The sequence below is a fragment of the Poecilia formosa genome, unplaced genomic scaffold, assembly GCF_000485575.1.
Source record: "Poecilia formosa unplaced genomic scaffold, Poecilia_formosa-5.1.2 Scaffold78, whole genome shotgun sequence".
Lineage (NCBI taxonomy): Eukaryota > Metazoa > Chordata > Actinopteri > Cyprinodontiformes > Poeciliidae > Poecilia > Poecilia formosa.
The window spans coordinates 1,164,829-1,188,253 of record NW_006800017.1 but is presented as its reverse complement, the minus strand read 5'-3'; the positions used below and the strand labels follow the sequence as shown (position 1 = coordinate 1,188,253).

General features: G+C 38.5%; 2 protein-coding genes across 8 annotated transcripts in view; both read right to left on the bottom strand.

Annotated features, from left to right (window-relative positions):
* LOC103140972 (ethanolamine-phosphate cytidylyltransferase-like) overlaps positions 1-3,117 on the bottom strand; it is an 11,826-nt gene extending 8,709 nt beyond the window's left edge. Inside the window, exon 1 of the mRNA XM_007556354.2 lies at positions 2,710-3,117. Within this exon, the coding sequence (XP_007556416.1) occupies positions 2,710-2,858 (149 nt within the window). The 5' untranslated portion in view covers positions 2,859-3,117. The remainder of the gene's footprint in view (positions 1-2,709) is intronic.
* Positions 3,118-8,739: 5,622 nt separating this feature from the next.
* Positions 8,740-23,249, bottom strand: LOC103140971 (transcription factor MafG). 7 transcript variants are annotated; one of them, XM_016673551.1, is made up of 4 exons: positions 23,044-23,249; positions 20,858-21,102; positions 11,344-11,416; positions 8,740-10,328 (listed from the first exon to the last, which is right to left on the bottom strand). In XM_016673551.1, exons 2-4 carry the CDS (start codon positions 20,890-20,892, stop codon positions 9,876-9,878), a joined length of 561 nt encoding a protein of 186 aa, XP_016529037.1. In that variant the 5' UTR covers positions 20,893-21,102; positions 23,044-23,249; the 3' UTR covers positions 8,740-9,875. The 7 variants fall into 7 exon arrangements, with proteins under 7 accessions (XP_016529037.1, XP_016529036.1, XP_016529040.1 ...); XM_016673550.1 differs by lacking the exon at positions 23,044-23,249 and adding an exon at positions 22,301-22,862; XM_016673554.1 differs by lacking the exons at positions 20,858-21,102; positions 23,044-23,249 and adding exons at positions 10,631-10,691; positions 22,301-22,856.
* Positions 23,250-23,425: the final 176 nt, after the last annotated feature.

The window sequence follows — 23,425 nt, the reverse complement described above, 5'->3', positions numbered from 1 at the left end:
ATATATAATTATTTTTTTTAAGTCAATATAAAGGTAAAGGAACTCGGATGATTTTTAAGCAAAAAAGATACCTATATTCTAGCAGCTGAATTTTAAAGCAAGTGTAAAAGGAAACAACTTAAATCAAATAAGATCAGATCAAAAAAAATAGTCTCGACTGATACAGCAACGTCATAATATGTGTTTTCTGATCATTCAAAGCACAAGTTTCAATTGACGTTAGTATTCAGCTGCTGAGTTGTTTTAATGCTGAGGTCCGCTGTAGTTTTATTTCAGCATGTGAAGTTAAACCAGCCTTTTCTCCATCCTGGCAGAACACTTAAAAATAAATCCTTGTGTTAACAAAGAAAAGGCAAGTGGATTAGTTATTAATTTAGTAGTTTGGCCAGATCCTTGTCTCATCCTATTTTCCAAGCTGTAGAAATTTGAGTGTTTAATGTAGTAAAGGAAACCATGTGATATAGATTTGTGTAATGACAGAGGATGTGGCTAAGGGGAGCAAACCCTTTCAGGTGAAACCAGATATCTGCACTGACATTTAACCATTTGTCCTTACTGTCTAATATTAAATGAGATTTCAGTTTTCCTGTTTTTAGGAAAACGGGACCTAAAACAGATTTAGGATTACCAAACTTATTTGTTAAGAATAAGAGTGAAATATTTTCCAAAGGATTCTTTAAACTCAGAAGTTTACATTCCCTTACTTGTCTCATCCCCTCCTCACAGAACTGGCGTAACTGAATCAGGTTTGTAATCCCAGCGTCAAAACTGTCTGTTCTATAGCAAAAGAAATCTGCAAAACGTGACGCTGCCATCGCCGCAATTTAAAGTTGGGATGATTTTCTCAAGGTTGCGAGTTTCCAACTCTTCTGTTCGTCATTCTGACCAAGCAGGTTGATTTTAGCTCCAAACCACAAGACGTGTCTCCAAAAATCCACAACGTTGTGTGCATTTGCAAACTGCGATTTTGTAATTTGGCTTTTTGTGTTGATTTGGCACCTATAGCTTCTTCCTGCTGAGTGGCCTTTCAGTCCACGTAGCTGAGGGATTTGTTTCCACGGGATAATGACTCTCTCTTAACAGTTTCAGCCAACATCTTCACAAGGTGTTTTCTTTATGTTCTGTGGTGCCTAGAAACAGAATGATTTATGAGCAACATAGCCTTGCTTAGCTGAAAATCCAAACATACATATCACAGCCTCGGGTTGTTGTTGTTGTAAACAAGAATCTGTTCTTATTTTAAACTCTTACTTTAGTAAAGGTTGAATAAAAAAGATGTAATTAGAAAGGCGGCATTGGAGAATTATGCACTTTAAGCAATTTGGCATACCATTAAAAAGCAAGGCGGATATTACCTAATGTGACAAGGCCATGATATTAAAGAACACTGTTGTGTTTGTGTAATAACGTGTGTGACTGTTTATTATCCTGTTTTGCCATGCTGGAAGATTATATTTAGTGTGGTGGATGTGTGTTTGAGGTTACTCCCAGTTTTCAGCACTATCTATTTCAAGATAAGGCGTGTCATGGTTGGTGTTGCAACCTGACAATTTCCAGGCTGGTTTGGATGTGTGAAAACAAGAGGATTTCATAAGAGACAGTAATTGAAGAAATTTGATGACAACCTTGGTTTTAAAAAACAAACAATAGATTCAAACACTCACCAGCAGCTCCAAAAAGCAAAGTCAAATGATGAAATGGACCAATCTTTGTCTTAATTATCTCCTGTCCAATCAACAAATATTTAGATATAACTAATAATTAGCATTTTTTTTAATCAGGCACTGATTTCTTTTGACAATACCCATTATAACCATATTACGCTATATAGATATTTGTAATAATGTCTGTTTAATTTATAAACATTTTCTTTGCATTTGTGTCTGGAGCTGGAAGACCAAATCTGCAACTTTGAAAACTTGGAAAATTTAAGCAAACGTCAAAACTAAAAGTTGGGCAAATATGTATTTTTGCTTAGTGCCTAGGTCTTTCGTGCAATTTGGAAGATTACAGCGAAACTATATACTACGTTAATTTTAGAAGTGTTGTGTTAGGTGAGAACTAAATACATTGCAACTGCAATCTGTTTGTATAATGTCAAGAGTCATTTAAGGAATCATCATGAAGATGTGATGTTTTATTTTTAAAATGCTCAATAAAAAAACTGCTAGTAGATGAAATATAGACACTGTGCTGATCTTAACCTTTAAAGTACTAAATAAAATAATAAAAAACACCTAAAAAAATACAAGTTTGTACTTTTACATGAGAACTCCTGCATCTTGTAAAGCAGGTTTATTCATTTTGTACAAATCTAATGATGCTATTTTGACTTAATAAGCACTTTATGATCAATTCAAAACACTCAGTTATGGGCAGTAGCAGCAGGAAATAATCCATCTTTTCTTATAACGTGTTTGCTAAGAAGGAAAGCCCAATTGTATGTAGGAAGGTGAAACGTTGATTGCTTTGCATCATAACACACCGTCTCCGCGTGAGAAACAGATCCAGGACATCTGCTGCAGGATACTGTATTAAAAGTTTTGCCTGCGCTGAGCTGATAAGGTGTTAAGCAGCTTCCTGCAGCCTGCATGGAGCGGGCCTGTCCCGATGTGACAACTTCTGCTTCATTCAAACAAGAACCAAAGGCTGGGGACAGCGCGGTGAGATCTTCATCACACCAATCAACACGTCCAATCAGCAACTCACCAGCCGTCGCACCACACACGTATCTTTCGCCTCCTCTTCTCCGGACTGCACGTCGCCGCGGCCGGGGTCGTCCCTGCGTCTTTCCCCGCAGCTGCGCTCACTTGGTGGAGGTTGTGGTGGTGGTGTTGGTGGTGACCGTTCTTGATCATTTTGAGGCGGCTCTGTTTCGGGGCATAAAAACGCGCACCTTGCCGTAAGCGGGTCGGTTCTGTTTTAGGCGAGGCGGTTTCTTTTACAGGCAGCCTGGCAGGTAGAGGTGACAGTTCCCGTCTCTGTTCAGGACGGCCCGGTTTTGAGAGTAAGCAGCAGCAGCAGCAGCAGCAGCAGCAGCAGAAGCAGAAGCAGCAGAAGCGGCAGTGGTGTGATGCGCCAACGCCTCCTCCACCGGCGACGCATAGACGCACGGTCCACGGTGCGTCAAGCCGGCGGAGCACCGCAGAGGAAGACTGTTGGGCGAGAGTTTTATTTTGAAAAATTTGAAACGTGGCTCTTTGTTTTCACTTGACGGAAGTTAAAGAGCAAAGCCAACCAACACATCGTTACATAATATACTATACAGACGTTGTCCTCCATCAGGTGACTATCTATCTATCTATCTATCTATCTATCTATCTATCTATCTATCTATCTATCTATCTATCTATCTATCTATCTATCGTGGATGTAAAATATGTTTTTAGAAATGCATTCAAATACAAAAATGTATATACATTGATAAGCTGCAATGTAACATTTTTTTCGGTTTATTTATTTATTTTATTTTATTTTATCAGAAGACCAATTAATTCCCTAGGTTTAACCTTCTTGTTGCTTATACCTATAAAAGGTTTCCCCCTCATGAGGTCAACTATCTTGCAAAGAGCACTAGATACACATCATTCATATAATAAAAACATAACAATGCTGCCACCTGCAAGTACTTTTCCGTGAGTGCAATTCCAAGTCACAACCTGTCTGCCTATTTTGTTCTTAGACTAGCAGTGTCTCCCTTTCTGCATGACCTTTCAGCCCCTGTTAAATGAGGACTGTTTCCTTTTAACAGGAACTGTTAAATTTGAACATTTTTTAGTGTAAATATCTGGTTTGAACTTTATATATCAGGCAGCAATTTTTTTTTTTTTTAGTCTTGCAAACTATAGTGCACATTCAAATGGGCTCTCTTTATGTAAAAATAATTTTATTGGAGAAAAATCTATTTTATTTTGAAGGGGAGGTGCAACAAAAGTCAGCATTACAACAGCAGACCTAGACTATTGTCCTTACTTATTGAGCTTTGTTGTTTTTTCCAGCAGAGGGAAACCTAACTCCACACCGCCACTTCCTGAACTGAATATCCTGATCTCTTTTGTCTTGTATTTTTTTCTTTTGCATCCTTTATCCGGACAGAGGCACACGATGTGTAACGCAAACCCTCAGCAAAATCGCAATACTTAAAATCAATAACAATTTTATATTTAAGCAACCTAAATAATTGCTGAAGCTGACTGAAACTTAAATCCAAATGTTAAATGAACCTTTCATTAGACGTTTTAACAATGCACAGGCATGTTCTGCAGTGCAGGGATCTGCAGCATGTCAAAGTTCAGCAGGTCACATGTGGTGAGAGTTTACCCCTGCTGACGGAGATGGCAACATTAATTGTGCGGCAGGTTGTGGTCTGAGAACTGGGGCAGGCACCTGCTGCAGAAGTGGGTGAAGATGAAGAATGCTGTCCTACATAGCCCACCAGCTCACCTTAACCCAACCCGCCAAATTAATCAACTCTTCAGAGGCTGTGTGCTCGTCTGGGGCAGCCGTCCAAGGAGAGAGGCAGAACCTGTTTTAAGGCACAGGTCAGACGGACCTGTAGGAGCGTTTAGGAGAAGCGAAGAACAATATTGCTTTAAAATCACGCCGAAGCAGCTGGGGTTTGGAGTTGCCCTCAAGGATGAAGCAGTAAGATGTAGCCTGTCTGAAGCCATCTGTCTCTTTGTCTGAGCAGCTTCTCTCATGAGATGTGTTATGGTTGAAGCGCTGCTGAGGAGCCTGATGTTTGATGAGGGGGGTAGGGTGTTGGTTCAGGAGCTCCACAGGGAGCTAAGATGACTAACTCACAACTCCTCCTAATCTAGGACAAGCACACCTAGACATCCTTCATGACTCTAATGTTTTACTCGTGTCGGGCCAAAAATACGTCCGCTGAGGTTAGTCAAAGTGGGTCGCCCAGCAGCTTTTTTTGGATCGCGCAAAAAAAAAAGAAAAAAAAAAGAGAAAAAAGCAAAAAAAAATGTGCCATCTAAATGATCGCTGTCTTCTGAAACCCACCCTGGACGGCAAAAGCCTTCCCAGTCAGTTTATTTTTACAAGTATCAAACTGGGTCAATGACGCCACAGAATAATGCAAAACCCAATTTCAAGAAATCCAAATGACAGCAACGCATGAAGTCCTTTTCCAAAACATTTTATTGGTCTTATAGAAAATAAAGAAAGCTGTATCAACAAACATACAATATATACATCAATAACTTAGACACCTCGGAGAATCACATTTAAATCCACAGCTGATACTGTATAGGAATACATAGTGCTTATCTACAGATTGCAAAAAAGTACAATAATTTAATTTATAAATAGTTACAATTAACTATTGTCTGTTTTCATACAAAGTACTGCAATATTTTATTACAACCCATACAGAAAAATAACAAAACAGAATATTAACTTTGTATTACTCACTTATATTCCGTTTGAAACACAAACCCACTCCACAGAGCAAGAAAGAGAGAGGGAAAAAAATAACCCTGCACAGTCAACCGTTTACAAACTCCACTTTTAAAAAAAATCCCAACGTCTCGAGAGCTAATAAATTCAACTGCCACACTAGTGCTGTAATAATCCTCTCCAATATGTTGCTTACAAAGAAAAAAAAAAAAAGCAATGATCAATTATAAAATTACTTGTGCAGAATAAATTACAGTGTTGAGATCAATTAGAAAAATGCCACAAAATGAGGACAGAAAATGCTGTGGAGGATGCAACAGAAAATAAGGAGCATAAATGACTGGTGTAGCAGCAGAGGAGGACACACACACACACACGTACATAAAAATATGTATCAATTAAAACAAAAAAGACAAAAGCAGATTTTGCATTAGACCCCTGGGACAGACACTTTAGTTGCATCCACATCACAAACATTTGTAATTCCATGATATCTAAGCCAATTAACGTTGAAATTAGAAATTCGGAATCTGAATAAGGGTGGATATTTTGTGGATTCCAGGGGTGCCACACGGTTTTTAAGTTTGAATTCTTTACAAAAAAGAAAAAAAAAAAAAAAAACTTGGTTGAGTTTTGTCTTCCTGAAATGATGTCAAATTTGTATGAAAAAGGAATTAAAGGACGCAAGTTAAACCTAATTGAGAATTTTATTTAAAAAAAATTATTATTATTTTTTTCCATATTTGGCAAATCTGGAAAATGATAAAAGTTCGTTTCAAGACAGCGCAGAAAACCTGGAATCCTTTAGGTCAAAAAAGGGGCCGAATGCTTTTACACTTACTCAGGAAGCAAAACTTCAGGAATAACAACACACATTTAGCAAAAAAAAAACATATGCATCTCAAAACAAAGCAGCAAGAACATTTAAACAACAGACTAACAACTCTGACAATATTAATTTAACCTTACACATCTCTCCCACATCTTTCCACTGAGTTGCATATTAAGGGTCACTTTTTTTACAACGATCATCAGTACCTACTGCAGCTACATACTATACACCAGTATGCGTGATAAAGAGTCGTCGCCTTCGAGAGGAGATTCAAAGATTGCTCGACAGTGCCACTTGAACACTTTTAAAGACACTTGACACGAAAAAAGATCAACTCCACAAGACGGCCACGGTAATAAGGACGCCAACATCGATACTGGGCTATGTCAAGAGTCACAAATACATTTTCCCACAGTTAACCCGTCACCGCAGATAGCTAAGCATGTTGACAGAGAGAGGGTAGGACGACGTGCGCGTAGACAGTGTAACCAGCACCCAGATCTCAGACGTGGAGTTTTGCTGAGATGTTTGTTTTGAGAGTGACTGTAGATTAACACCTCAGTGAGGGCGACCCCTGGCTGAAGTGTGTTCCGTTAATGACGTTGAACAACTGCGCTCACCTTGAGGTGCACAGCTGCTTCAGCGCCGGTTCTCCTTCTACACAACCAGGCGGTGCGACGCTCGGCACGGGGGGAAGCGCTGCTGGCAGCTGCTCTTGATTGTATCTACATGTTCATGCCGTCTCTTTCTACGTGTGCATTGAAGCCCTTTATGACAAGTAAACTAAATTTAACAAAAAAAAAAATAGAGAAAAAGAGAGAAAACAGAGCTGCCATCCATGTTGCCACTTTGCTTCTTATCGAGAACTGTTTGTTTTATTTTTAGTGGCCTGTTTTGTCCTGAGCAAAACAAGCAGGAGCTTAGTGCATACATACAAACCCTCAGTCAAACCATGCCACCTTTAATCTAAAGACCCACGGGTCAATTTACGGAAGATCTGCCTCTTTATTTGGTGGATTATCCAGATATAGGCTTAGGAAACTGCATATTTTATTTCTGCTATCTACAGTTGAAGTTATACATATGCATGAAGGACAAGAACGGCGCATAAATTTTGAGCTTTAAATTGTGCATTTATCCAAGGTAATTATGCAACAAAAAAATACGAGTCAGCACCTAAAATTTCAATTTATTGTAAATGTTTAAATCTACACACAGTCAAAATGTGTTTCGTTTAATTGTCCTGTTGGAACACAAAACTGTGAAGATGTTTAAACTATTTTACCTAAATTATTACCCACAGATTACAGAAAAAATTAGTTCAGATGTGGACTGAAATCTAAAGATTGAGCCATTTGGCCACAATAATAAGTCCAAGAAGTTAAGCTGAGGAAAAAAAAAAATCAAAGCAATATAGATTAATGCAATGATTTCTACAAAGGATAGTTGTAAAATATTCAGTCAGAATGATGTTAGTCTGCTGGTAGCTACAAAAAGTATTAGGTTTGTCGGCGCCTTGCTTAGGAAAATCGGTAACACTTTATTTGAGGGGGTGAGCATAAGACTGACATGACACCATCATAAACATGACATAACACCTGACATGAACATAAAGAAGTCTTTATGAATGTTTACGACAGTTGTCATAAAGTATCATCCGGTAAAGACACTTTTAATGCAAAGTTGCTCTAAAAAGAGCATTAAAAGTCCATTAAAAATGCCAACTTTGCATGATTTTGTAAATTATGATAATTTAATGCAAAGTTGGCACTTTTAATGGACTTTCAATTCAACTCTTAGAGCAACTTTGCATTAAAAGCATCATTATTTACCGAATGACACTTCATGACAACAGTCATAGACATTCATAAAGACTCCTTTATGTTCATGACAGGTGTTATGTCATGTTTATGATGGTGTCATGTCAGCCTTATGCACACCCCTTCAAATAAAGTGTTACTGGAAAACCTAATTAAATAGTATTTGGGGAGTGGATGGACTTGTCCACTAAATTTTTAGTTTTAAAAATTCTCAAAGTTGTATGTTATATTGTGAGTTCGCCCCAGAAGAAGGAGAATTATCATTATTATTATTAATGATAATAATAGTATGGAAAAAGATACATTAAAAGACTCCAGTTAATGTCCTTCATGTCAATGAGTGTATGTAAACTTCTGAAAGGAACTGCAGTTAGCATCAAGTAAGTGAAAACTAATGAAATCTTCCCAACAATAAAGCTCTTTATTTTCAGGTCAGAGAGGATATATTTTGAAGGTATCCAACATCAGGTGCAGCATACTTTTAGTTTAAGCTTAATTTAAATTCACAGACTATTTCATTGATATCTGCCTTACACTGCTCGCTGACGTAAACTCTTGATGACAATATGATTGGTAACTAACACCGAGAAAGCAGAGGATATCACAGATGCCAATATGCACACAGACAACTGATCTTGTTCACACCACCTAGTTTAGCTCTACAGATTAGTTTTTTTTTTTTTTTTTTTAAATAGCACAGCGTTGACATCTATACAGTGAACAACACCGCCAACTTGCCACTTATACGTCACATTACGCGCTACCCCACTGTACGCGCCTAGTCACTAGAAAAAAGCTATCAGACTTCAATAATAAGCCACTTTCGGTACAATTGCAAAAGAGATGTCACAGGATTTTATTTTATTTTTTTATGAGTTTTCTTTTTCTGTATTTCTATAAACAATGGCGTTTGATCTACCAAGTAATAAAAACCAAGAACTCAATGATAGACAAAGTTTTCTACACTTTAACAATTCAAACAGTAAAGCTTGTGTAAAGACGTTCTTTTGGAAATATTTGACGGACATGTTAAGAAGTAATTACAAAAAAATTTAATATATATATATAGAGAGAGAGGGATATCTTTTAAAGAAAACGACGTATTTTCTCTATGACCAAAATGAGTGTCCTCACAAATCGTGAGGGTATCACTGTATCAACATTCAGGTTTTCGGACATTATAGCGGAATCTTGTCATACTGGAATGGCACTCAGCTCTGGAACGATATCGCTAAGATAAATACGCAAGATCTCTTTTTTTTTTTTTTTTTCCCCATGTGTGTTTTCAGTGCATACATATATTATTGCATCTACCAGTCATGTCGTTAATGACAACTTCACTGAAGCCTTTCACGGATGCATAAACGGAAACGAACGCTAGGTTTGTCAGCATTGTTTTATGCCTATATCACTGAGAGACACCTAACACCAAAACAAAACAAACTGAAATATCACAAGTTGGACTTAAATTGCTAGTTTTGGATTAGATGTTTTGAAGACTTCTGTAGCATTAAGACCAAGAAAGTGAACTTTCATTATTGATCCTTATTCAAGTCAGTGCAAAATAACAAGCAAGAGGGCCTTAAATTGTTAGATTTGATTGAGTCAGTATTAAGGAATTGGAGGTAAATAAAGATGAACAACATCATCTTATATTAAAGAAAATGGACGACTGCTGAATTGCATTGCTCATAGTGAATCAGGAAGCATTTTATGACTGTTAAAATAAAACGAAAAACACAGGAGACCCTGGACCGTGTTAAAATGCACTGACTAGTTCAGAAGTGAAAATCTTCCCTCTGCCTATTTTGCTACTACGACCTGGCCTCCGTTTTGGATTTGACGATGGTGATGACGCTGGTGGCAGCTACTTTACCAGGGATGAGGGGCCCTATCACGGAGGCCATGGGTCCCCTTCCTGTAGTGACGGGGCTGCGCGCCACAGTCCTGGCAAAGCTCTGGAGGGCTTCATACTTTGAGCGCAGAGCATCCAGCTCCACCTTCATGCTTGCATTCTCTGTTGCCAGCTTGTCCACTTCCTGTTGCAGCTGGGCTTTTTGCTTTTCCAGCTCCTCCTTCTGGGTGACCCGCTTCACCCGGCAGCTTGCGGCGTAGCCACGGTTCTTCAGGGTGCGCCGCCTCTGCTTTAGCTGCAGGATCTCTTCTTTAGAGAGCCCCCGTAAATGCTGGTTTAGTTCGCGCACCGACATGGTGACCAGCTCGTCGTCCGTTAGACTGGTACCATTTTCCCCAGGCTCCCGCTTCACCTGCAGAGGCAGAGCAATTAGAAATTATCTTACATCAAAACTGGTTTAAAAAAAAAAAAAGTCATCATTAAAACTCAGGGTGGGCGACATAACAATATTAGGTCATGGAGGGTGGGCAATTATTTTTTTTTTTTCCAATTTTACCAAAAGGCCACATAAGCAATTGTGACTGTTATCAATGATCAGATCATTAGCTGAACACAACTTTTCCAAGCACATATTTGATAATAAACAGAAAATATACATTTTATCATCTTCTGGCAACAGTAGACATTGCAACTGAACAATAAAATGTGACCCACCATCCTGAGAACTGAAACGTTATACTTGTAACCCTTGGGAGTCCCTTCATTTGTGCTCCACCTGTGTCCGTTGGACACAAAAAAATACTATTTTAAAGTTTGACAGAAATTTTTAACAGTGAGCATGTATCAACATATTTTTTCAAAAAAAAAATCAATTATTTAATTCAGTCCTCATTACGCATGAGAAATATATAGCAATTTTTGGGAAATTTTAGCCCTTATCCAGGTTCAGCCCTCCTTTCTCTCTCACTTTAGAGAAAATAAGAGAAGCTAAAATTAGATTCTTCCCCCCATCCTATAAATGCAAACAGTAGTTTGAAGTGTAATCCAAAACTGGTCATTTCAAAAATAGATAGCAACCTTGACTGATAGTTTTATTGTATTTATGCCTTATCTATAAAAATTGATGGGCTTCTAGTACAAATAAAAAAATATAAATTCTTAGTGGAAAATAAAACATCAAATTTAAACATCAAGGAATGATAGAAGAAAAAAAAATAAATTACAATGATGGTTTATTGAAAAGTACATTTTAAATGTGTCACTGGGACAAAAATGCAAAAAGGACAAAAATTACTCTACTTAGTTAAAAGGCACTATGTTTTGAAATGGGAAAAAAAAAAAAAAAAATTAAATTCCAACTCCAAAAAAGAAAATCACAAATTAGGAACAGTCCTAATAAAACATTTTTATCAGACATTGTTGTTTACCTTTAAGGCCTTGTTTCCTTTGTTTATGGTATTCATGCCACAAGAGAAGCCTCCACCTGTACTGCTGGTTGTTCTGTGAAAAGTCATAATCATAAAAAAAAAATAATAAAAAAAATATTGCTGTCAAAAGAACAAATTAATTTCAGTGCAAAATAATATATTTCTGGCAAATAGGCTCCAGCCTGACTTTGACCCAAAAATATAAAGTAGGTCAAGGACTTCAGACATCCTTCTCAGTGATACCAAGAGTGTTGAATGAGAACTCTTTATGCATCTGTCAGAACAAACAAATAATTTGACGCTATGTCTGCCACAAACGTAAATCGGGTTGATTTTAAACAGGACATGCAATTTAGAGGAAGGCACATAAACCTTCTGCGGCGTCGTCAACAAGGATTATTGGGAGTTGAATGCAGGATGCCGTTAAACTGGCTGGCAGCACTTCGCAATATCTCAGAAAACAGAGTTCCTTCTCCCAGGTACACAGGGCAGCGAGCTACCCAGTCTAGACAGTCGCACCTGTCTTGGAATCAGCTCGGCTATAATCCCACAAATCAATAAAGGGGACGTAACTAGTGCAGAGCCCAGAATAACCAGGCTGCAATGCAGTTTAATTTTTGTTGTGTCAGTACAGAGGGAACACCCAGGGAAGCTGTGTGAGTGAGAAATGTAACCAAGGGGTGTAAAGACAGAAGGTCGAATGCTGTCTATCGGGTGAACTCCATCATAAGACGAGACACAAAAACGCACACACACACACACACACGCACGCAAACACACACACACGCAGAGTTGTGACTGTGAGTTTTGCTCTGCACGCTATAAATGCTGTGTCAGCGACACCCACCACAGTCCGCCCACCCAGCACACTGCCTCCGTAAGCTGATTTACACAGCCAGCAGTGTTACTACATAAACAAACACATGCTGGATTTCTTCTTCTTCTTTTTTTTTTCTTTTTTTTTCAGACAGCATCACACCAAATAAAGTACAAAGAGCTACAGCTACTGTGTGTGATGGTGTGTGCACGCAAGTGAGTGTTTTTGGCCTCCGAGCACATTAAGCCAGTCACGTATGATGTGTGGAGAAAGCTCAGTGAGGTAAGACAAGGAAAAAACAGATGAGTCGCAGCTCTGAAGTGCACTATAAGAAGGCCGGGAGATTGCCATGGCAACAAAAGGGGAGCTACAGGTGGACCGGTCACCTGAGCCAAACAGGGAGAGACAGACGCTTGTTAAAAATGACCTGAATACGACACGACTGCACAGGCTGGGGACATAACATGGGGTCAGATTGTGACTGGAATTTTTTTGATGCTTTTCACTCTAAAAGATAAAGTCCTCTTAAAAACAGCAGCGTTCCGCTGTAATGTGGTTGCATCCCACCCCGCCTTCAGCGGACTTTTTAAATGTGGTGTTTTCATCCCTGATGGGCTGGCTATGAATAGTCGTATGATAGTAACACCTACTTTTTACAGGCCGTTGCAGTGACTCATTTCCAGTAAGCATTTGGACCACAGATGCAAAGCATAATGGGATAATGGTCTGTCTGATGATGCACAGATAATGGACAAACAGACAGGAAAGCATGAGGCTAATAGCTGTTAGGATAAGAGCGAGAAAAAAGAAAGAGCTACGGCAGCACTGATCAAGCTTTTCACAACTAATATCAATTTCCTCCTTTTTTTTTTGTTTTATGAATAAAACTTTGATAAATGTATTTCCTTCGAACTTTATTACAGTGACTATTTTGTTCCAAGGATAAGATTATCTTCATTTATGCATCATAACATATGTCCCTGCCATTTTTCTTATTTTTAATAATCTGAAGGCAGGGCAGAACAATACACGATATAGGTTGATGCATTTATAAACTAAAAATTTTGGAAGTTCTTTGACGTGTGTAAGAACGAAATGAAAGGTACTTAATAAATAGCAAAATCAAGTAAAAATTGGTTGCTGGCAATGTCTGGTAGCTTGGTTTAAAAACTGCTAACATTTTCCACTTTAATCAGATGTTATAGAAAGCGTTTGAATGAAGAGGACGTTCCTCTGCCTTATGAATCTCAGAGTCACACAGTACAGCTATTAAACACTATTATAACGATTATAATAAATCTGCTTTTTTTTTTTAGCAGGAGTAAATATCATTTTATGTGTTACTTTTTGATTTTGATATAAACACAATATATTGCATTTTATTTTTTTTTACCCAAGGTTATCATAAAGTGGGAATATCATGCTACCATGCCTATTAAAGATACGCGTTCTGTCACACAGCTGTGCGAAGGCATGGCTTGGCATTGTGAAAGCTCACCATATGACACCAAGGAAAGATTGTGTCCAGGCTGCAAGCCTCCAGCACAGGCTGCTGCCAACAGACGGCTAGCAATGACAGGGCATGGCAGAACAACACAGACAAGGTCCAATGCACAGCTGCTCCCTTCCACTGCCGGGCATGTCATACCTCACAGAGACAAAGAGGCATCCACACAAATAGAGAAGCCAGGGAGAGGAGAACACACCTACAATTTTCTGCAGAAATGACAAGGGGATGTCAGAGGTGCTCCAGTGAGTTATTTGATAGTGACAGGATGGCTTTAAGTTCAATAATTCAAACAAAAACAAAAAGTCCTGCAGCATATTGCCTCGCATTAAAAATTCCAGGCCTTTAGTGAGCATCTAGCCATCGGAGCAGTAGGTGAGATCTGCAGCTCGGAGCGCAGGGGGCATTGCAGGTGGGGACGCAGACGTCTTTTGTGGATGCTTGCTGAATTTTTATGAATCGCCTGGAAGAACGCTGACAAATCAGGGCTGATTGCTTGTGGAGGAGAGACATCACACCCACAGGAAATAGAAAAATGCTGAGTGTGGTCACCCACAGAAAAGGAATGGTGAGAGACAGACAGAAAGAGAGAGAGAGAGAGAGAGAGAGAGAGAGAGAACGTGAGGACGAGATGAAAAGAAAGAGAGACGAAAAAGCCTTGTGTGAAATGCGTGGTCGGCACATTTAGAGGTGCCTGAGTAGAGCAGGTTGAGTTAAAAAAAAAAAATACTGATCTCAGCAAGGACCAAAACCAAGGTGCCAATTATAAGTTGTGAAGTTGAGCCAACACAATAAGAGCAGGCCAGCCGACCATCAGAAGCAGTCTCTGTTCATTCAAATCTACAAAGGCAAGCTCAGGTTCATATTCAAGAATGATAATAAAAAATAAATAGAAAAATCTGCTCTCCTATAAAGGCTGATGTAACATGATAGATTTGGCTGTAAGCCAGCGGCCTGCCTTAAAGATCTCGTCACAGGGTTTCTCCAGGGGGATGCCAAGGATGAACACCATTAGCTGGGGGACTTTTTGTTGATGGGGATCCAGAGCCAAGGCTCCCGTGCACTGTGTCCCGATGGTGAATATTTATCACTGTCGTTTACAACCTGAAATGGGAGGGGGATGGTGGTGGGGTGTACCAGGGTTTTGGAAGCAGAATAGAGATACTCAGGAGGAGATTCTTCAAGGATACATCCAAGGCCCTTCTATCAACAACTGTCTCAAAATGGCGGCAGGCTGGTGGGGGTTGGGCGGAGGTTATATTTCTGGGGACTGGAGGTGGCACGCATGGTGGTTTGGGGCTGCAGGGAGAGCCATCTCCACTTGACAGCAGTGTAACGAGATTATCAGGGCCATAAGAGCAAACAAAAACCCCTGAAACCTGCCTCAGAATCCAGATTACGACAGCGCCTGCCGCCTGAATACTAAACAAAGCTGGGAAGGACTAACAGGATACAAGATTTGCTCCGCCAAGGTAGCGGATTTCACATCGCCTAATACAAAAGGTATTTGCAAAGAGACGGAAAACTAAAACCACACAAGTGCATACATATAAAAAATGCCATGATCAATACTTGCAAAGCAGCTTCTAAGCACTTGGTTCTGGCAGCTTGATAATAAGTTAAATAAAACTAGACAGTGGAGATGCATGATGAGAAAAGACTTTTCCCTGGGTCTATTTTTCTCTTCACCAATTCCTACCCACATATTGCTATTTCCTAAACCTACCAGTGTGTTTCTTTTAACAATAAGACATTGTGGTAAATTAATAAAATTAAAAACGTAAACGAAAATGGGCTAACTGAATTCTAAATATAAGGAACTATGGAGCCGAATTAAAACAGTAAAGATAAGTAACTACCTTCTGGTAAGTATTATTTTCTTGAAGCCACAGAACTTACAATAGACAAAGTAGATAATGAATAATTGTCAGAACTGATGCCTAATGTTTTTCTATCGCAGTCACCCAGTGCCACAAAGAGGAACACATTTATGCCCCAATACTCAGATTGGTAGTAGTACCTTGCCCAAAGTAAACTTGAATCAAACACACAATTTTAAGATTCCAGGACAAATACCTTTCTGGAACCACTACCAGTCCCAGTCATGCCAGTTATAAAACTGTATAGCTTAAAAACATTGGAATGTTTTATTAAAATTGATGCCACAGTTTAATTGTGCAACTAAGCAGATGCCAGAGAAAGTGCTGACAGTGCTGTATTTTTATTTTTTTTCAAAGATCCAGCTCTTTGTGTTGGCTCCCTTAGATGGCCGCTGATTGCCTTTTATTTTTATTAACAAAAGCTTTTCGGTTATGTTATATTTTTACTCTCAAATTGTACAAATTAGTGAGAGCTTATTTCTCACTCTAGAAAAGTAGGCACAAATATTGTCAGTAATTGTTAGCCAGCAGAGTAAAAACAAATCCCTCAAAATAAAATGCATTTGGTTATTTAAATAAACATAAAAATTAGTGGTGCATAAAGAATACAATATATGTATATGTTTTCAATTACCAATGCTTGGACAATTATTATTATTATTTTTTACTGTTGAATCAGCCAAACGTAAACAAATCAATATTTTCAGATTTTTGTCATTCCAAATCAAACCCCGTAAAGACAACTATTGATTTGAAGTCGATAATTTTATTGATTATCAAGCTTTCCATTTTGTTTTTAACATAAAAAAGGCTAATGTTGATTACCTAAGTTACATTAACAGGCAAGCAAAAGAACTTAAAAAGCTATGCTAGCCTTTTCTCGTTGAGTCAATCTTGTATCTTGACTTCATTTGCCGTCTTATTCGATTGTTCTTACAGAGTTGAGATGATTTAATGTCATCAGCCAGCATTTTGAAGCTGTACGCCACAAGCACCCCACCTCAAGAACTCACCGCGCCTGAACAGACGCCCTACTTTCAGCACCTCCCTTCTAATTCAGATTCAAAAAGATCACCCAGAAACTCAGATCTAATCATTTCTCCTGTCAGCTGAGCTAAGTCAATTATCAAGCAAGCTGCATGTGTCGGGAGGCATTTAACTGCAAATTAAAAATCAGACTCCTCTGATCGCTCTGGAGGAGCGATATGGGCTTGAGTGGTGCAAACTTAAGGATGGAGAAACTGTGTACGAGTGCATCTGAGCAACAGTAAGGTACAATGGGAAGAGAGGTGGGAAGCCATTAACTACTAAGTATTCAGAGCGTGAAATAAGACTGACAAAAACAGCAAGGAGGAGAATCATTCAGTAGCTTTCAGAGTGGAAATGTGATCTGCTTGTAGTAAAAGGGAAATACTCATCTATGTTCTTTTGTACAGTAAAGGCTCTAAAAATAAAACTAATCAAATTTTTATGTGATCTCTGTTGTTGACATAACATCTCAAAATGAGGGGCCAGTGGACGGCTTGTCAAACATTTTAATAGATTTGCCAGTCTCTGCTCAATTGTATGCTGCATCTGCAGTACTACTATTCAGTAACAAACATTAAACAGACAACTGTTACAAATGATGACAATAATATGACTGTGTAATTATTGTGACAGGCATTAGAGTGGCTGCCAGTTTAGATCCTCTGTAAACAGCACTGATTTGAACTCCAGCAGAGAAAGGAAACTCAGCCGACAATTTAGAGTTTTCTTTTATTTTTATTGTCGAGCTCTTCTTAAGAGGTTTTCGGTCCTCACAGCCTACAAATACACAAGTACTGACACCTTCACCTGTTGCCTGTTCATCCCAATGCCTGCAAAAGCATGGGCAACTAGCTTTGATAGCTTACATGTTAATAAGCAGAACTGATATAGACTTTGTGTAAAATTGGTATAAAAATATCAGGTTCATGGCTAAAAATAAAATAAAAATGTACAAATAAAAAAAAAACATTTAAAATCAGTTTTAAAACTTTAAGCCAATCATACCTGATTATATATTTCAATATTCACTGCTTTCAGATCAAACATCAGGAAACATCAAATTTCCAGAATAATTTCAAATTCACTTTTTTTTTCTTTAGCAGGTAAATTGAAATATATACCATTTAGTGTGTTGTTTGGGTGACATAATCAGGTTTTAATATTAATTCAAATAAGTTTATAGATTCAGATGAGTAGTAAAATATTAAAACTTTTCCTAAGAAGATTAGTCTTTTAAAATACAAAAAAAATCAGTTAAAAAATGGTTTTGTCCAATTTGTTCCATCTCTTGTGAATCCCATTGTCTTCTATAATTATTTATCTTTCATCTGACTCCAAAAGTTTGATAATTTAGGAAAAATATCTCAGCTAAAAAAAAAAAAAAAAAAGAAAAGAAAAGAAATTTGCCAGAATTGTAACCGAGTATATCAGGGATACAGCTCAGGTTGACAGCTTCTGACACAAAGTCAGAGAAGCAAGGCAGACATGGCTTGAACATTTGTGGAGGCAGGTTAGTGGATATATTGGTGAAAAGGAGAAGACACCTTTTCACCAATAGCTGCCATGGAAAAGGAGAAGAGAAAAACCACATAAAAAGGTGCATGGGTGTAGTGAAGAAGGATATTCAAAGATTGGTGTGACAGAGGAGTGTGCTGCAGGCGGGTTCAGATGGAAGTGGAGGATGTGTTGTGGCGACCCCTCAGCAGTGCAGCTAAAAGAATAGGAAGACTTTGCCAGAATTGTTCCTATTTTGTGTTTTCCCTTGTTATATATAATAAGGTAATTTATGTTAATAGGATCACAAACAAGAAAAAGGAAAAAAAAAGAACAACAACAAATAAACAAAGAAGCTAACACCATCCACGGAATAAAAATAATTTAAAAAAAAGCATGCGGCACATTATCTCAACTTCTGAATCCAGTTCATGTTGGTTTAAAGTGAAAACATGAATCACTGCCCTCAGGGAGTTTTTTTTTTTTTTTTTTTTTTTTTTAAGTCGCTCATAAAATGAGGTTTATTTAAAAGGACTAGTTTGTGCTCTCCGATGTTTTCTAGTCTTACAGAATCTATTTTCAGGCTCGGCCGCCGCTATTTACTATCTGAGCTGCTCCGTCAGTACAAGCAGCAGGCTGGGAGAAGAGACTCTGGACCTTCAACTGTATCTGCCTGGAGGACTTGCTTAAACAGGAAGAGAATATATTGTGATACTGTGGCAGAGGAAGTAAAGGTTGAGGGCAACCAACATCGGTATACAGAAAAACCTTGCTGCTTACTGTAGCACTGGCATTTTTAAGGATATATTGTATTGACCTGACATCGTAACCTTTTGAAGCGCAAGTGCAGACCAGATTTATTAGTAGCATTTCAATAATGAAAACTTCACAAAATATTATAACGGCTTAAGGACAAGTCACTTTTTCATATCTTTTTCTCCTATCGTTTTTTTTTTTTTTATTCAAACTGATTCAAAGAGCTGAATTTCTACAGAAAAGATACAACACAAAAACAAGAGATTAGTTACATCTATGTGATTCTCCCTAAGTAAAACCTGATATTGAAACAAATTTATTTGAAAAATTCTAAATGTCTTACTTTAGGATCATTTTTGAATTTTTAAAACATTTATTTGTTTGCCCCGTCTTAAATGTTCTTTACTGAATCCTCCTGCACATGTTTTTAATGCTCCCAAAAACAACATTAGGGAGCATAACAGGGAGCTACTCAAACATTTAAAGTATGTTTTCACTTAAGAATTTGGTTACACTGAGTTGCTGAATATCATTCACAAAAGAAGGACATGAAAATAAATCATTTAATTTTCTATTCATCAAAACTTGCAATTTTTAGCCGATAAAAGGAACCCAGTAGCAAGTGGTTCATTAATTTAAATAAAAAATATATTTTCTTCTAAATATCTGAATTGATGCATACATGGGGAAAACCTTGAAATTTCTTCATTGCTGTTAGAACATAAAAGATACTCAAAACTGTGTCTTTTAAAAACATGTCTAATTGGTACAAAATTATGCAATCACAGAAGCTACTTAATAGAACTGTCCCCCAAACACTTTTACAAATAAAATGAAAAGATATACATAATTTAATGTTCCATTTAATAACTCAGTTTTGTGTGGATCTTTGCTATTATTAACAGAAGTATCAATCAGAGATTGAATAAACCTATTATTCAGTTCACTTAAATCTGTTTATTAAATCACAAAATGCATTTGAATTTTTATACTGCTCAACCAGCAGTGTGTGCTTTGATTTTCTTTTTTTTTTACTTTTATCAATATACTTTTTTATGCATAAATGAAAATAATCTTACAGCTGGATTTAAAACTATTACCACTCTCAAATAAGCTGCAGCACGTTTGTGTTTTATGTGTCACAGTCCTTAAAAAAACAGACAAAAAGTAATCAGTCAAAATTTTAATTGTTAAGTCAGCCCTTAAAAAAATTCTAATCAGTACTAGCCAGGAAAAGTGTGATAAGTGTAACTCTAAATCCAATGTATACTAGCAGTTTGCAGTTCTCACAATCCTCCAATGGGTCTTCACAATGTGGTGTCTTTAAAACAAGCTCCTACTATTCTAAACCTTCTCGGAAAGTAAGACACCTACTAGAAACGGTCCTAGTTATGTCTTTTTAAGTAACTGAAAAACATGCAAGGAGACCAACTCTGAGGCTTTCACTAGTTTTATCTTGACTTTGTTTTTACAGCATTACAGGGATTTTTCTTTTTAAATCACTTGCTTCCCCATAAGAGTTTAAAGCTGATCTGTTCCGCACAGAATTTAGTCAAGATAAAGAATGAAAGGTTAGCCATGAGAAAGACGTGCACTTATGCTCATCACGTTTACTCCACTAAATTCTGAGTAAACAGAGAGCCCTAATGAACACAGCATGTCTAAGTCAAGCTCCAAGAAATCCATCAAACACACTTTTTCGACTATCTGGATGAAAGTATTACTTTGAGGAGTGAAGGGGGGCATATCGCAATGCTTAGCAATCCTAATCCGCAGCACACTTGCAAGAGGTTTCATCACCAACATTCCCTCCCTATTCCAAAAGGAGAGGGCTGAAAAAAAAAATATTGATCTTTTCCCTTCCTTCCTCCAAGGCATTTCTATTTCCCTGTGCAGCTTAAGCAGCACTTTTGTGGACAAATCCTGCATTTGTGTTCCTTTCTGGAGGCTAATAATTGTCCTGAATAGGCGTAACGACTCCCAAAGCGCAGCTGAGTTGGCTGTACAGTGGTGTTGGTGGCCAGACTGTACCTCTGTGCACAGCTAAGTCTTGCTTCGTGTTTCATCAACCTCACATATCCTCTTCCACCCTCCGCCGCCTGCCCACTACAAGCAACGCCACTGGGTATGAGTTGTGCACTCAGTTCACCTCTACAATACCTAGCTTTATTTTATCCTCACCACCTCAATGAAAGAGGAGATAAATCTAAGAGCTCATCTCCGCCATTCTCTGCCTCCGTCCGACGCTTATATGGACCATCATCTTTCCTCGTTACCTGCAGAGAGAGGCAGGGCAATGGGCATTACGCTTTATTGCAAAGCCAAGCTTCTGATGTACGATTGCCCTGTCTGCTAAACACACTTCAATGCGCTCCCCTTCTCTTGCATGAACAGAGATGATGAAATAAGTTGGGATATCTGTGCAAGAATGGGCAACTTCTATGTGTTTTAGCCCTGGCTATGTGTGCTCAACAGTTTCCAAGGTGACTTTTCAAATTGCACAGAGACTATCCATGGATAATTCATTACCTGCAACCCCTCTATAAGCTCTAATAGGCAGCAAATTTCATCATGTCACACTCAGGGAAACAAGAGCAGCTGTCATCCCAAAATTAAAGTAATTAAGAGCTGCAAGACTTTAAAATAAATTATAAGGAAGGTTAATCTTAAAATATATGATTCACATCATGCCTCATTCAATATTAAAATATACATTTAAATGCTAATTTTCAGGTGGTGTTTTTGTATTTTCTTTTTTTTTTAAATCATGCAACAATTAGATATGACCCAATTTTGAAACGGCATTTGATTAAAAATATTAAAACACACAATATCTGCTTATTGTGCAATTTAAAAAAAAATGTTTTTGACATCGCAGTTGACACCTAAGCATTTAGTCTAAATGTGTTTGTTGATGTACATCATGACAGCGCTGCAATAAAAAGCCACATTCTCAGCGGAATGTCGATGAGGCTATTGATAAATTGCCTGATGGGTCATCACTTGATGCTGATGGCTTGGGGAAAGATGAGAGATCAGCAACCAGATCTCCATCCGTCTCCTACTAATAACGACGGGCTCGGTGATAAACATCGACACTCATCTGGCGAGGAGACCTTTGTCCGGTGGTGCCATATTTCGGGGTGGATTCTGACTAAGAGAGCGCCTAAATACATCATTGTGATGATTCAGCATGATAAAAATATCGCGCCTTCTAGTTGGGATTTTAAAATGAAACAATATTGATGAGGGACGCAAAACCGACTGGTCTGATTTGACGATTGATTTCAAATAGTAGTGAGATGAATTAAGATCACTCCAGGTGAAGCAATTCAACACGAAAAGGATGGTGTGGAAGCGATTTCCTGGAAGATCAAATTCATGCACATACAAAAGCGACATCATCATGCTGTGATTTCTAATAATCGCGTTCGCTTCTGACCAAAAATGTCACAAAAGGACACTGCAACCAACCTGATCTGGCAACACCGCTGGCTGGCTCGGCTGCCGCTCGTTCCTTCGCACAACGAGGTGATGAAGCAGCAGGTTTGACCAGCGAGAAGCGCATGAGTTGACAAACCCCACAGAGAGGCGCTCAGACACGGTGGGCAAGCAAAGCACACCGGGCGTAATAACACAGAGCAAACTAATTATGGCAAAGGGGAACCTGCACAGGTTACACGCTGGTTGCACGCTCCTGACATTCCGCGACTCAACCTCTCGGCGCCCCGCTCGTGCGAAAGTGGCAAACAACTCCCCGCCTACAAAAACAAGCAAGCAAGCAATGCGATACAAGCAAGCGAGGAAATCCCCGTGCCTCTGTCTGCACATTACAACTGTGGCACCGAGCCATTCTTCGCGGGATGGGAATTGGCCACCAGGTGCGAAACGGATGGCAAATACCGCTCCACGAGCACTAAAATCTGAATGTTTTCCCCCTTTATTCGCATTTTACGAGCGTACAAAAGATTAGCCCTGCATAGTAAGAGCACAACCTCTTCCAGTAAGCCACTGTGTAACGTACCAGGTTTGAACTTTCAAAATAAATCCCCTAGTAAGAAGATAAACACGTGTTTTAAGCGGTCGAGTACAGCGGACGCTTTAGTTTGAAAACCGTTTGTGGGAGCTAATACAGTTAGCTTGACGAGCTAACTGTGCTAATACATCTCTGCACACTCAGCACAACAACAGCGAGTCGCTTCGCTTTCCAGACTCACCTGAATTTAAAACGATGTAGCTCCCTGAAGTCAGAGCTGCCAAACTCTTCTCAAACCGCGGTGAGGAGGAGCGAGCATTACAAATAAATATGAATTTGGTTTTAGCAGCAAAAGAAAATAAAATAAAATAAAAAAAGAAGCGATTTCCAGATATCAGCTCGTGCGCTCCTTGTTGATTGCTTTCTTGTACCAAAGCCAGACGTCATCGTGTTTGGTCACGTGTCTCCATTCATGAAAGGTCTACTTTCCTCAAAAGAAAAGCAAACATTTCAACAATAATAATGAAAAAAAATACTTTGAACCTATTGTTATATTGAACACTGCTTACACTTGCTGTGCCTAAATAAACAGAGACTGCAAATGTACCTTAAATCAATCAGAA

What these genes read in the sequence shown, in the direction of transcription:
- LOC103140971 (XM_016673551.1), bottom strand. Translation starts at nt 20,892, where the DNA reads ATGAAACACGAAGCAAGACTTAGCTGTGCACAGAG. An exon ending in AGACTTAGCTGTGCACAGAG is followed by an intron (nt 11,417 to 20,857) that starts GTACAGTCTGGC and finishes GACTTTTCACAG; the next exon opens with AACAACCAGCAGTACAGGTG. An exon ending in AAGGAAACAAGGCCTTAAAG is followed by an intron (nt 10,329 to 11,343) that starts GTAAACAACAAT and finishes CTGCCTCTGCAG; the next exon opens with GTGAAGCGGGAGCCTGGGGA.